At 46.1% G+C, this 13,382-nt stretch overlaps 6 protein-coding genes across 6 annotated transcripts; 3 read left to right on the top strand and 3 right to left on the bottom strand.

Moving 5' to 3' along the window:
* Nucleotides 1-91: 91 nt before the first annotated feature.
* Nucleotides 92-490, bottom strand: SAMD00019534_005140 (hypothetical protein; the record flags this gene model as incomplete). The annotated part of the gene is made up of 1 exon (XM_012903947.1): nucleotides 92-490. A coding segment is annotated over one exon (399 nt), but the record flags the coding sequence as incomplete, so codon positions are not given.
* A 1,610-nt stretch (nucleotides 491-2,100) lies between these two features.
* On the bottom strand, nucleotides 2,101-2,691 carry SAMD00019534_005150 (hypothetical protein; the record flags this gene model as incomplete). Its single annotated transcript, XM_012903948.1, has 1 exon — nucleotides 2,101-2,691. A coding segment is annotated over one exon (591 nt), but the record flags the coding sequence as incomplete, so codon positions are not given.
* Nucleotides 2,104-2,289, top strand: SAMD00019534_005160 (hypothetical protein; the record flags this gene model as incomplete). Its single annotated transcript, XM_012903949.1, has 1 exon — nucleotides 2,104-2,289. One exon carries the CDS (start codon nucleotides 2,104-2,106, stop codon nucleotides 2,287-2,289), a length of 186 nt encoding a protein of 61 aa, XP_012759403.1.
* Nucleotides 2,692-3,953: 1,262 nt separating the features above from the next.
* SAMD00019534_005170 (hypothetical protein) lies at nucleotides 3,954-8,684 on the bottom strand (the record flags this gene model as incomplete). Its single annotated transcript, XM_012903950.1, has 8 exons — nucleotides 3,954-3,987; nucleotides 4,058-4,471; nucleotides 4,535-5,818; nucleotides 5,889-6,139; nucleotides 6,204-6,684; nucleotides 6,760-7,460; nucleotides 7,532-7,780; nucleotides 7,851-8,684. The coding sequence occupies 8 exons, from the start codon at nucleotides 8,682-8,684 to the stop codon at nucleotides 3,954-3,956; spliced, it is 4,248 nt and encodes a 1,415-aa protein (XP_012759404.1).
* Nucleotides 8,685-11,547: 2,863 nt separating this feature from the next.
* On the top strand, nucleotides 11,548-12,192 carry SAMD00019534_005180 (hypothetical protein; the record flags this gene model as incomplete). The annotated part of the gene is made up of 1 exon (XM_012903951.1): nucleotides 11,548-12,192. A coding segment is annotated over one exon (645 nt), but the record flags the coding sequence as incomplete, so codon positions are not given.
* A 625-nt stretch (nucleotides 12,193-12,817) lies between these two features.
* Nucleotides 12,818-13,129, top strand: SAMD00019534_005190 (hypothetical protein; the record flags this gene model as incomplete). The annotated part of the gene is made up of 1 exon (XM_012903952.1): nucleotides 12,818-13,129. A coding segment is annotated over one exon (312 nt), but the record flags the coding sequence as incomplete, so codon positions are not given.
* Nucleotides 13,130-13,382: the final 253 nt, after the last annotated feature.

A 13,382-nucleotide genomic window follows, 5' to 3' on the forward strand; every position in this document is an offset into this window, starting at 1 on the left:
GATCGATGAAACGATGGATGGTATGATTGATTCATACAGAGTGAAGTTTATTGGATGTGCGCTGGCGGGCTGGCGAACGGCGGACTTAGAGCTCACGGACCAAACGGGATCTCCATGGGCACCACTTGCTACCTGGAAGGAGTTCACCACCAACCTCGGCGAGGTGCTCGTCGACGTAGGAGATTGAGGCGTCACAGGCTTCAGCGGCAAAGTCAAAGAACTTGATGGTGGTGGTGTTGAGTTGGTAGTTCCACTCGTAGTTGTAGAAGGCTGCCTCCTTGATGACGTTGCCCATGATGTGTGGTCTCTCGGTGGTGGCCTTGGTGATCAAGTCACGTGCGTGTTGGATGTTGGTTGGGTCGGTCAACTTGATGGTGAACTCATCAACACCATCAGTGAAGACAAAGTAGGAGTTTCTGGCTTGGGACAATGCGACGGTGATCAGCAACAAAGCTGCAACAATTTGGAAGGACTTCATTTTAGTATTTGATTGATTGATTGATTGATTAATTGATAAAGTAATAATTTAATATTTGATCGAATGATTATTAAAGCTGGAAATAGGTCCTATTTATAATATGTTGCGGTATGAGTTAATTAATTTAATCCAGTCCTAATATTATTAGGATATTTAGTTATAAGTCTATTTATAAATATGACCCAACAATGAAGGGTTATTCCGATGTCTCAAAGGTAATGTATAGGTTATAACTTGGTGATATGATTGATTTTGATTGACTTGTTACCTTTGATGAACAACTTGGCAGCCTATCACCTCGTTTCGTGTTTTGTCTGAAAGTCGGGAGTTGTCCAAAATGATCACCAAAATAAGGGACATACCCCTTTGATTTCGCTATCCGATGATTATCTTTGCACTTCACTCAGGTATGTTGGTTTCCCAACTAGTTATATGTCCTGTCTGTTGATATTCATATAATCCCTTAACTGAATAATATCAATTAATAAGCTCTGATTGGTGATGGAAAATGAACAATTCAAATATGAGAGTGGAAATGAGACTTTGATAAGTTAGAGTATTAGGGTATACTATGTCTTTTAAATAAATACCAAATAGAAGATCAGTCAACTAAGTAGTATCCTTCCTGTCCTTGTCTTACTTTGTTTGAGTTTGATCGATTTGATGAAGTTGGGAAAATGACCCACAAACTATTTGATCTTGAATATTCATTGTTGATGATGAACTCACTGACGAAGAACATGTACATAAGATATATAGTCAGAGAGATATGACGACAATCACTGCGACTATATCGATAAAGGAAGATGATACTGGTGATGATGTACATCAGACACTGACGATTCAATCGACTGGGCAACAAGATGTATCTGACGAGTCACTCACAAAGGAGTACGAAGAGACTATCATTGGTGGCCCATTCCATTCAATGATCAAAGAGATACACTCAATACAAGATCATACCAATAGGGAGTTGACTGTACATGTAAATAAGATGAAGGATGATCTGAAACAGCAACAACAACAACAACAGAAAGTATCAAATGACAACAACAATAAAGGCAACAAGAGGACACAGAAGCAAGGTACTCAGAAACAGAAGAGTGGCAGTGATAAAAAGAACAAAGTAAACTGATAACATGTATGGCCTTGAGCGATAGGCTGGCCAGCATCCGACCTCAGTGTAAACATCTCATGACTAACACCATCAATCACGATGACATGATCCACAGGATGAACCAATGAACGAATGACGAATATGTATAGAAAGCAAGCGACTCAATCGATGGTCGGACAGGCAACAAATAAACATGAGGCGAACTATCACCTCATTCTCGACTCGATCAATCAATGACAAACAGACTTGGGGAAGGATAGATGACGCTGGCGCATCCCTGCCGGATAGGCATATATGGGGATGCTTAGTTGGACATTAAGTCGATTTATTGCTAATCTACATGATTGATTGAATGGTACTTATGTACAAATGGTGGAGAAGATGGCTTGTGACTAATGGATGGAGGTGGATAGTCATTCAGTTAGTAACAAGTTGTGGAAGTGGTTCAAGAGACTCAAAGAGTTATACATACATTGATGGTTGGTGAAGTAGGCAAGTAGGTCTATTGATGGCGACTGGTGTGGAGGATCTCCTCGAGCTCCTCGACATTCATATCGCCCAACGATTCCTCGTGGTATCGCCCGTCGACATTGGTCTTCATGATCTCCTTTATCAGCCATATCCTGGTGAAGTTGGCACTCTTGGACAGGCCTTTGCCGCCACTGCCACTGCCACTATTGGCTCTACACAGTGAGTTGACTTGAATCTCATTAAAGTTGGATGTGGTGGAGGTTGTGGCCGCAGCATCATCTGACTGGCCAATCGTTTGGCCTGGTCTTGGTGTTGTGGTTGGTGTTGTTGTTGTTGGGGATGGGGATGATGTTTGAGTTGGAGTAGGAGTAGGAGTTGGAGTTGGAGTTGGAGCTTCCAGGTTGTGATTGAATCTCTTATGTTGGGATGGACACGTGGATGATATATATGAAAGGATCATGTCATACATCCTTAATAGCTTCCCAACGAACTTGTTCATGTGGTCATAGATGTCTTCACTCAAGTATTTGTTGAGGTCCATCAGTAGTCGCCTCAGTGGTGATGGTCCATCATTAATGGTTGGCATCTCCAACCCATTGTCATTTCTATGTTGAGGATCCATCATTTGTATGTATGTATGTATGTATGAATGAATGATTGTATGTATATAAATGTACGATGACAGATAGTATTTGTATGATTGTTGTGACCTATTAATTAATAAATCTTGTTTAGGGCTAGCCTTGTTTGTTAATGTTTGGATTGGTGCATGGATGAATGAATGAATGGATGGCTGGATGGAAGGATGTCATCAACACAAATGAGTGTGCATAGACTATCTTCACTCCTGATGGTATGGATGCCAACCTTTCTCAGTTTCGTGTGTGTGAGTGAATGAGGAGTTGTTTATTGATAATGATTATTATCAATTTTTATCGCCTTTGATCATCCACAAGGGGTCTATCCCTTGCAAAGATGACCACAGCGTGTCCTTTTAAATTATTATTAATTTTGGGCCTCAATTAGATTGTTTTTAGGTATGGGGGTTTATTCGTTTGATCAATTCAGCGAACCACCTCCGTTCATTGGTTGAGTCCACGACCCTTCACACAATGCATTTGGATGTGAACTGTCGACTGAACCAAACAATCCAGTACGCACACATTGGGAATGATCACACTGCTCTTGTCTTCTTGGTCGCTTGTTGGAATTGTTGCTGTTGTTGTTGCTGCTGTAACAAGGTTGAAGAGTTGGGTGGTGCGATATTGGTAGTCGATGGTGGCGTTGTGGCATTGACTGACCCTGGCATTGTTGGAGTCGTCGTTGATACCATTGGTGGAGTCTGTGTTTGAGGCGCTGGTACTTGTTGCATGTTGGTATAGGGTCTCTTCAAGTTGTTGTTGTTGCTGTTGGGTTTGGCAGGACTGTCCTTGGACATTGGCGGCGGGACGACTGATGGCTTGCCAAAGTTTTGGCCCTGGTTGGACGGTGGCGTTGTTTGATTGGACATGTCCATGGACATGGGCGAAGTGGGCTCTGACGGCATGTTCCTTCCCTTGGAGGGGAACGATGACTTGCTGTACGTGAGCTCCTTGCGTTCCATACGCACGCCTCCAAACATTGATGGCGACAGGGGTGTGTCGGCGTAGTCCTCCAACAGATTCCAAGGATCAAGCTGCACAACCGTTGACTTTATCTCTTGAGGACGGACAGCATTGGAAGTGCCAAGGTTCTGCAGTGATTGAGGTGGCAGCACGATCTGATAGTTGCCAATGGGTGGCACGGCTGGTATGAGGAAGGATATCTGTCGCTCAATGCGCGCCAGATAGTATGCGGGGAACTGATCCTTGATCTGCTGGAAGTGCTCATGGASSRCGCGCCTCTTGATCATGGGTTTGGGATCGGGTGGCAATGGTTGTTGCTGTTGTTGTTGGAGTTGCTGCTGGACCGGTGTGACGGGTAACTGTTGCTGGATCGCCTGCTGATCATACTTGTCTGAGAGCAATAGATCCAGGATCGTGAGGATCACGTTAAAGAAGTCGTATTCCTCGTCTGATTGAATGATCGAGCGCGATAGCAGTGAGAGCAGTGCGATGGACAGCTCCTCAATCTTGCACTCGGTCTTGGCGAGCTTGATCGTGTTGCACAGCGGTATGAGGAAGGAGATGCGCATTGACAACGAGTTGAGGACGAGTTCGACCAGCTCGGCAGGCAGGTTGACCGCGTCGTAAAGCCGAGTGTTGTTGAGGAATTGGTTCAATTGTCTGAGCAACGAGACGGCAAAGCCCTGTAGCAGAGGGCTGGATGGCTCGTACGATGACAATATATTGATGATCAACTCTGTGAAGGACTTTTGCAACAACAACTCATCCTTCTTGTTGTTCGTCCTTTCCTTTTGGCTGGGTCTATTGGATTGGAATAGTTCCAGAGTTAGTATAATTGATTGATTGATCGATTGATTGACGAACCTTTTGCGAACGGGTAGATTGGAGAGGATATGAGAGAAGAGGTAGAGTTTGGACTCTGGCGCGATGAACGATGACTCTTCGTACTGAGACTCCATGATGATGGTGGTCAGCTTGACCAACTCATTGCGAACAGTCTGTGGGAGGTAGATGAACAGCTTCTCGTAAAGGAAGATCTTCTCCCAGCCCTTGTTCTGCTCAAAGTGACACAGGATGAACTGTGTGAGGATGGACTCGGGTGTGTTGGCCGGGGACGTCTGCGACGACGAGGACGTCTGCATAGCATTGCCAAGCTGTGGCGATTGAGATGGCGAGCGGATAGGCGGCGTAGTCTGCATTGGTGGCAGTGACTGCCACTCATCAAGCAGCAGGCGCAGCTCCATGTAGCTGAGATGGATGTACCAGTAGCAGTTGAATGAGTTTGACAATGTGTTGTTGATCACCTGGTAGGCATAGTTGATGACATTTTCTGGCCGCAGTCGCTCGAATGTTGGCTGAACAGAGTTGTTGTCGAATGATGATGTAGTGGCCGTTGTTGTCGTTGTGTCGGTCATCTTGATATTGCCAATGATGAGATTGAATAGATAGCGACTGGTGACGGGGTCGAGGTTCATGGTCTTCATCGACTCGATGTGTCGTTGTGAGTCGACCAAGAATACATGTTTGTAGTCAGCATCTGTGAGTATCAGCTTGATATCATTAAGCAACTGAGTATGAATGTCAACGTTTCCAGTGTGACCATGTCCATTGGTTGTGCCACTGCCACTGCCACTGCTGTTTGTGCTCTTCTCAAAATAGTCGTAGAGCTTGCAGAGCGTGGGGAAGAGCTGGGCCAGTGCTTGGGTCTTGTCCGGTGCCATCACAGAGAGTACGGGCAGGAACTCAATCACAGCATTGGATGAATTGTTGTAACATAACAACACCTGTATCATCTTGATAATGAAGCCTAGTTGTTGTGGATCATATTGTTGCTGTTGTTGTTGGTCCTGTTGATTGAGATCATGTGGTAGGAATGTGGATATGGCTGGCAGGATGGCAACAGAGAGTAGTGTGTTGGCGTCAATGTACTGCATGACGACCAGTGAGATCAATAGTGACGACATTGGATCAAACAAGGTCGCCAATTGAGATGATTGATTTGCGGACTGGACCCACGTAGTCAGGTGGGTCTTGAACAAACGGCAGAACAACTCTGGATGATTAAAGTCCACCGGATATCCAATAGACAAGCAAGAGAGGAATGTGGCGTACGGGTTGATGCGATTGATAGGCATTGGTAATGGTTGGCTAAAGGATGGCGAATAGGGGAGAGTGTCAGGGCCATGTTGGGGGAGGGGGTAGGACAAATGATACTTACTCAAGTTGTCCAAGAATTGCATTGATGAACTCTGATGCAATGTCCTGTTGAGTGAAGGATTGCTCCATTGGTTGAATGATGTTGGTATCGAATGTCCTTAACATTTGAATAGTGCTCATGTGTATGTTGTCGTCGACTGATGATGATGCACCATGCTCGCGACTTGCCACCTGTTGTTGCATAAAGTCATTCAGCAGACTTCTGCAATGACCTTGCAACACAGACTTGTCAAGCATCGATTCGTCAGATGTCTGATGTGAGTGAGGCGAGTTAGTATGGTTGTGAACGGAAGTCCTCGACCAATGGTGTACTTACAAGTTGGGCTCGCTCCAGACTCAGAGTCTGTCGTGGCTGTGTATCGTCGTTGTTGTTGTTGTTGTTGATGTTGTTATATACAATTGATGTCCATTGATGCACTGAGCCAATGGATTGATATTTGGTGAGAAGATGTAGTAGGTATGCTCGTTTGATTGGTTGTTCGTTCGTCGTAGTAGTGGTAGTGGAGGTGGAGGTGGTATGAAGGAGATCGAGTAGTTGGGTCATCTTGTCTGAGGAGTATAGGAACACGAGTTCCAAACGACAGGTGGTCGCAATGATGAATCGATGCAATGTTTCCAGCTGATCAAAGTTTGACCATAATGTCAGAAGACACATCGCTATTGTGTTATAACTCTTGATTGACTCCATCAGCATAAAGCATCGAGATATATAATGTTCTGTCAAGGGTAGTTCCAGTCGGTGGAATCCCTTCAACACACTATTGATTGAACTAGAGCTGGAAGCTGTCTTTATCATGCTGTGATTGGGTGAGTGAGTGTCAGTGATTGATTGATGGGGATGGGATGGGCCAAGTCGGGATGGGATGACATACTCTTGTGTTTGTTGGAATTGTATACGGATACAAAGTGATAGCCACTCAGTCAGAGAGGTCAGATAATAGAATGACAGTGAACGTAGCTTGCTGATGACATTGTGGTGCTTGATGACATCGTTGTGATCGTGCAGGTATTGTTTGATTAGGTCGCGCACTGACTCCATCTGCTCGACATTGTCGGTGAACTTGGACGCGAGTATAGTACGTCGCTGGTTACGCTGTTGCTGTGTCTGATTGGTCGGTATGTCATTGCTGTTGAAGATTGGGAACTCGCGAAGATACAGTTTGTGATTGTTGGCAATGATGAGTGCTGCAGCTGATGATGATGAGGCCTCGTTGTTGATGAGGCCGGCATCGCCGTCCACTTGCTCAAGAGTGCCCCTCGAGATGAGGTAGCGTGCGTATGAGTTCTGTGAGAACACTTGGTTGCGTGTCAACTCGGAGAACAGGTTGCAAATGCTTCGAAGCTCGCTGCCACTTGGCTGATGTGTATCCAAGAATTGAACCAATATGCTCTGAAGTGGATAGTTGGATGTTACTCCTCCTCCTCCTCCTCCTCCGCCACCGCTGCCTCCACCACCTCCTGCCGATGCATAACGCCTCAGCAAAGACGCGGCAACAACATGTAAGAATGGGGAGCTCCTGCAGCTAGTCACAGCCCACTCGCACACCAACAATATCTTTTGTTTGTCCTCATCCTGTATTTGATTGATTGATGGAGTGGTTAGTAGTGAGCGAGAGAATGGATGTGATCAATCAGTCCACATACCAATGAAGTCTTGTTTGATGTGCCAAACACTTCGCTATACAGTTTGGCAAGGTCGTTGTGGGAGATGAATCGATCGAATGCATCGATCAGGTCTGATATCTCCAAGAACTTCCTGTTTGTCGATGATTGAGGTTGGCTCACATCGCTGCCACCCACACTACTACTGTTGCTGCTGTCATTCGCTTGACTTGACTCCAATAAGTATCGCTTCAAGAATGTATATTCCGGTGTGTTTGTAAGTTTAAGTGTCTAATTGATTGAACGAATGTTAATATGATTGATGGAACTATTCAAAAGTGATCACTTCCGCCTCACTTACAAATGGTTGTGGCTGATTTAGTTGCTCCAACTTCTCAAGAGTGTTGATTGTGGGCCAAATGAATGATACGAGCTCCTTGTGATACTTGAATGACAGGAAGACGTCGGGTAGAGTGATGGAGATTTGCTTGGCGATTGTACAGAGAATGGAGAAGATCTTTTGCTCCTTGGCAAAGGAGGGAAGGGGCGGCGCGAGGCTGGCACCAGTCGACGGCGTCTGCGCGCGGTTCATCTGCACCGTCAGCTTAGTCAGCTTGTCGTGGCACTTGAACAGGAAGCGCTGTGACATCGATGTGGACTGCATCATTGTGTTTGAATAGAAGAGCAGCAGGCCGGGCACGATGGCCGTGTCCTGGTCCAGCTGGTCGATGAGAAGCGTCAGCAGCGTCTCCTTGTTGAGCAGACACTCGTAGAAGCTCCACTTGATCAATCGCTCGAGGTACAGCATCTTCCTCAGCCGGTCGACGTAGGGGTCGCGCGACTGGTCGTTCTCGAGGTTGCGCACCGATCCAAAGAAGAACTGCACGATGAGCTTAGTCCAATCCGTGGATGGACACACCTGATTCTTGTTCTTGGGCATGTTGCCATAGATGATCTTGATGTACCAGGTCGCGCGTATCAGTGGTATCTCATTCTCCATCAGCATCTTCATCAGGCCGTCGCCCTTAAAGCCGTGCGGAACGCCCACCGTCATCTTCTGCAGTGGCTCATTGCCGGCCAGGCGCGCCACCCACTGTTCCTTTGCATTCATCGGTATCTGTTCGGGGAAATTCCTTCTTGCTTTCTCCTTTGTCGGTTGAGGAGTCTGTAGTTGGTTCGCGACGTCGACGCGCATGTTAGTCAATCCATCATTCGATCGATCAATAAATCAATCAAATACTCACCTTTTGAGGCGTGGAGTTCTTCTTCCACTCGACCTCGTAGACTGCTTGAAGGAGCTTATCTTTGAGCTTGGATAGGTCTAGGGATTTGAACTCGTCGGACGATGATTTGGTGTCGTCTTGGACAAAGTTCTCTTGGAATCCACCGATAATGTAGTCGGCCTTTAGTGTCTCCTCCTTGGCGGTGGAGTCCAGAGGGAAGAAGTCTGGTGGACCCAGGCCGGGACCCAGATCCTTGCGATCCGGTCGCTGCAACTCGTATCGTTTCAGTCGCGGCTGTGAGTGTTGATTGAAGAAGCTGCCACCACCTGCCGATGCTGGCATCATCATGCCTCCGCTTGCACGCATCTGTTGCTGTTGTCTCTGGATTTGTTGTTGTAACATTTGTTGTTGTTGCTGTTGTTGTTGCATCATCATCTGTTGTTGTTGCTGCTGCTGCTGTTGCTGTTGCTGCTGTTGTTGTTGCTGTTGTTGTTGCTGTAGGTGACTCATTATAATAGATTAAGTTGATTGATTGATTGATTGATTCGATTGTGTCGTTCGTTGTTTTCTTTGTCGTTGTTGTTTATGTTATAGTCGTGTAGCGTATGTGTCGAATCGCGACCGACACTATACTACATAAATGATTGATTGAAGAGATCGATTGAATCGGGACATACAGGCTCCAAGTATGCTGTGTGTTTGAACTGATTACAACTATCTTTGCGACAAAGTCTTGATTGATTGATTGATTGATTGACTTGTATGTAATATCTTAATGTTTAACTAGACCTGACTATATAGACTTGACTTAGACTTGACCTGTCTTGTTGGGAAGTGAGTGAGTGATAGGAGTAGGGAATGTTGTGTGTTTGTTGGAGTGTGTGAGGTTGGGGAAGTGCATTCTTTCATTTCAAACAACAAACAAACTCAGAGTGTGTTTCTCAAGAGACCTCAACAGATGATGTTGCAAATTAAATTCAAATTTTGAAGTCAACGACTTTTTTGAAACAATAGAGTGATTGCCATCTCGATGAACATCTCGTTATCTCAAAGACAGGTTAACCAAACACATTAAATAGTTAAGAACCTAAGAATTGTATTCAATCGATAATGATGATGATAGTATTGTAATACTAACAAATACAATGATAAAGATATAAGTTTTGGGTCTTTAAAATGATCAAGAATGAATGTGAACATCATTGAAAGGAGGAGTTTAATTTTTTTTATTCTTTTTTTTATTTTCACAACCAAACAGCAACAAAATTGAAGGAAGGCGGTCATGCATCAACTTCAAACCAAGTTCATTCAACAACCATCCCACACACACGCACACACTCACTTCAAACATAGATATACAACAGCATATTCATTCATTCGCTCAGTCAATCAGTCAGTCAGTCAGCAAGTCCCCATCAGTTCAGCTAGCTGTGTAACAACACATTCTCAGTGACCATAAAGGAACAAACAAGCAAACATCAGGCAATCAATCAAACATTCATTCGAACAAATTAAGAAGTAGTACGAACAGCAATGTCAACTCAATTCATTGGATCAAAGATCGTATTGATCACAAAGAAGCAGATCAGGTACGAAGGTACCCTCTACACGATCGATCCAGTTGACAACACTCTCGCTCTTAAGAATGGTAATGACATAAATGATAACTGGTGATGAAGAGAGTGAGACTAGATCGCGCAAGAATACAATCGACTCACTCAATCAATCAAACAAACAATCAAACAATCAATCAAACAAACTTAAAGTTAAGTCATATGGAACTGAGGACAGGAGAGAGGGTGGATTCATCGCACCATCAACAGAGATATTCGACTTTATTGTGTTCAAGAGCAGCGACATTCAAGACTTGAACGTGTATGAGGCACCTCAGGCTGCCGCAACGACTACCCCAGCACCCGCCACAACCTCAGCGCCAACCACTCAGTCACCCAGCAGCACGATCTCGGCACCAGCCTCATCGACGTCCAAAGCTGCAGCGCCCGGCGGCCCAGCCGCCACCGGCCAGCCACCTCGTCCCGACGGCGCTATGAACCCAGGTTTCCCACCAATGCCCAACCAGCCACCCGCCGGTCAGATGCCCTACATGTTTGGCGGCGGCTACCCTCCCCAGTACGGCATGCCACCATCGGGATTCCCTCAGGGCTATCCACCAATGTACAACCCATACTACAACATGTACGGCTTCCCACACTACTCTGGCTATCCCGGCCAGCAGAACCAGCCACCAATGGGCATGCCCAACCAGCCCACGCCACCATACTTCAAGCCTCCACATCAGCAAACACCACCAACCAATGCGCCACAACATCCCGCCCCTGCCGCCGGTGCCAACGCCGTAAACAACCCATCGACCAACGCCGCCACCACTCCCGCCTCCACCCAACAATCATCAAACAAACAGCCAACAACGACCACACCAGCCGCTTCTGCACCAGCCCCCGCCACCAGCCAACCAGCGACCGCCGTCCATCAACCAACCATCGCCCCATCCACCAACGCCGCCCCAGTCTCCCAACCAACATCAGCCGCCGCAGCCGTCGTCGCCGCACTCCAACAGACCGGCAGCCATCATCCAACCGCCGGCAGTGCACCACAGCCAATGGCGCCACCAGCACCCCTTCCCATCCCCGACAACGCTGCACCCTCCTCAACATCAGATCAGAAGCCAAGACAGCCAAGACCCAACTATAGAAGCAACAACCAGCAGCAAGGACAGCAAGGACAACAGGGACAACAAGGACAGCAACAGGGACAGCAACAGCAGCAACAGCCAAATAGAGGCAATGCAGGCAATGCTATGGACTCACAAAACAGATGGAAATCAAAGAGGCCTCAGATGTCGAACAATGCTCAGTCAGACTCATCGATGACCGCAGCAGGCGTCGTGGCAGCAGCCACTGGCGCCCACTCAATGAGCGGCAACCAATCGACCAACACTCCCCCAACCAGCAAGGACAGCAGCGCCATCACCACCATCACGGCACTGGCAACTACCAGAACAAGCCAGGCACGTACAAGAAGACCACAGGCCCCAAGAAGGAGCTTGAGGAGTTCAACTTTGAGGAGTCCAACATGAGGTTCGACAAGGAGAAGCTGGCCGAGGAGCTGGCCAGCACCGACGAGCACGTCGACGACCACGAGGAGGACGACGAGGAGGAGATCATCAACGGTGTGCAATCGATCCACGTGTCCACCAGCTACACGCCATCAAAGAGCTTCTTTGACAACATCTCCTGCGAGTCCCTGGACAAGCAGAACAACCAGGAGGGCAAGGCCAAGGTCACCCTTCACGACCAACGTAAGCTGGACCAAGAAACCTTTGGAATCTCATCAGTCCGTTCACATGACCATCGTCGCGGCGGCCGAGGTCAAAACCGTAGATACAACAGCTACAACAATCAGAACAGGCAACAGCAACAGCAGCAACAGCCACAGAACAAATCTCAACAAACAACAGCCTAAATTTAAAGTCTTTCGACTTGGTATACAATAGCACCTCTCCATCATCACCATCACCATCAACAATCAATCAATCAATCATCACTCTCCATTATCCATCCATCATCCATTCATCAATCACAACCTTAAATAATTAATTAACTATAATAACAACAATCATAATAATAATAATAATAATAATAAACAAACTCAATCGTCCATTCATATTATATCTGATGATCATCGAAGTTCTGATTCATCCACCTTTTTTTCTCACAGTCTGGTGCGCTCAATCACATCGTGTGCATCGGCGTGTCAGGACGACTTTCAGACACAGCAGTTGTGTCTTGCACTTGGAAGGTGGGGAGTGGTCTCAATTCGAGCAATCTTTGAAATGAATTAATTTTGTGACACACCAGACAACAAGCAAGCTCATAATAACTTGGGCAACGCATCGAATTGTATCATTCACACTATTCATAATTTAATATATCTACACACAAATATATAATTATATATATATATACTACTACATTATAAACTAACTAACTAAATAACTACTATATAATAATGGGTCATCATCATCATCATCACGGTCACTATGACGTCGTCTACACTCAACCAGGCTACCCTGCTGGATACGTAGCTCCAATGGTTCCAATGGGAGCTCCAATGGTCTACCCACCAATGGTTGCACCAATGGCACCAATGGTCGCACCAATGGCCCCAATGGGATACCCAGGTGTTGCTCCAGTCGTCTACCCACCAGGATATATGGCACCAAACACCATCATCTACGAGCACGGTCATCATCATCATCACCACGGCCACCACGGTTGGTAAATCAGCGTCCCCATGTAGTGTAGCAACAACATGTAGGGTGGACATAACATCCCACCTAAAAAGAGATAGATATACTGGAACGCGTCCATTCAATCAATCAATCTTATATCTTATATAATCAAACAAACAAAAATATATATATAATCAACAACAACAACAACTGCGCTGGCGTTGTCTTGCTGCTCCTACTTTAAGACTACGTATCCCCAAATACCTCCTCACCAAGGTGGTCCTTCTTTCCTTCGTGTGTCGCCCAATCAAAGACACAGCAGCAGGGAGGATGTCTGGGTCTGGTCGACCAGCCCGCCACCCTCTCTACACTTTCCTCCTTCTACTTCCTACCCTTTTTGTACAATAAAGAGTATTTA

This window comes from Acytostelium subglobosum (genome assembly GCF_000787575.1).
Source record: "Acytostelium subglobosum LB1 DNA, scaffold: scaffold1, whole genome shotgun sequence".
Classification (NCBI taxonomy): Eukaryota; Evosea; class Eumycetozoa; order Acytosteliales; family Acytosteliaceae; genus Acytostelium; species Acytostelium subglobosum.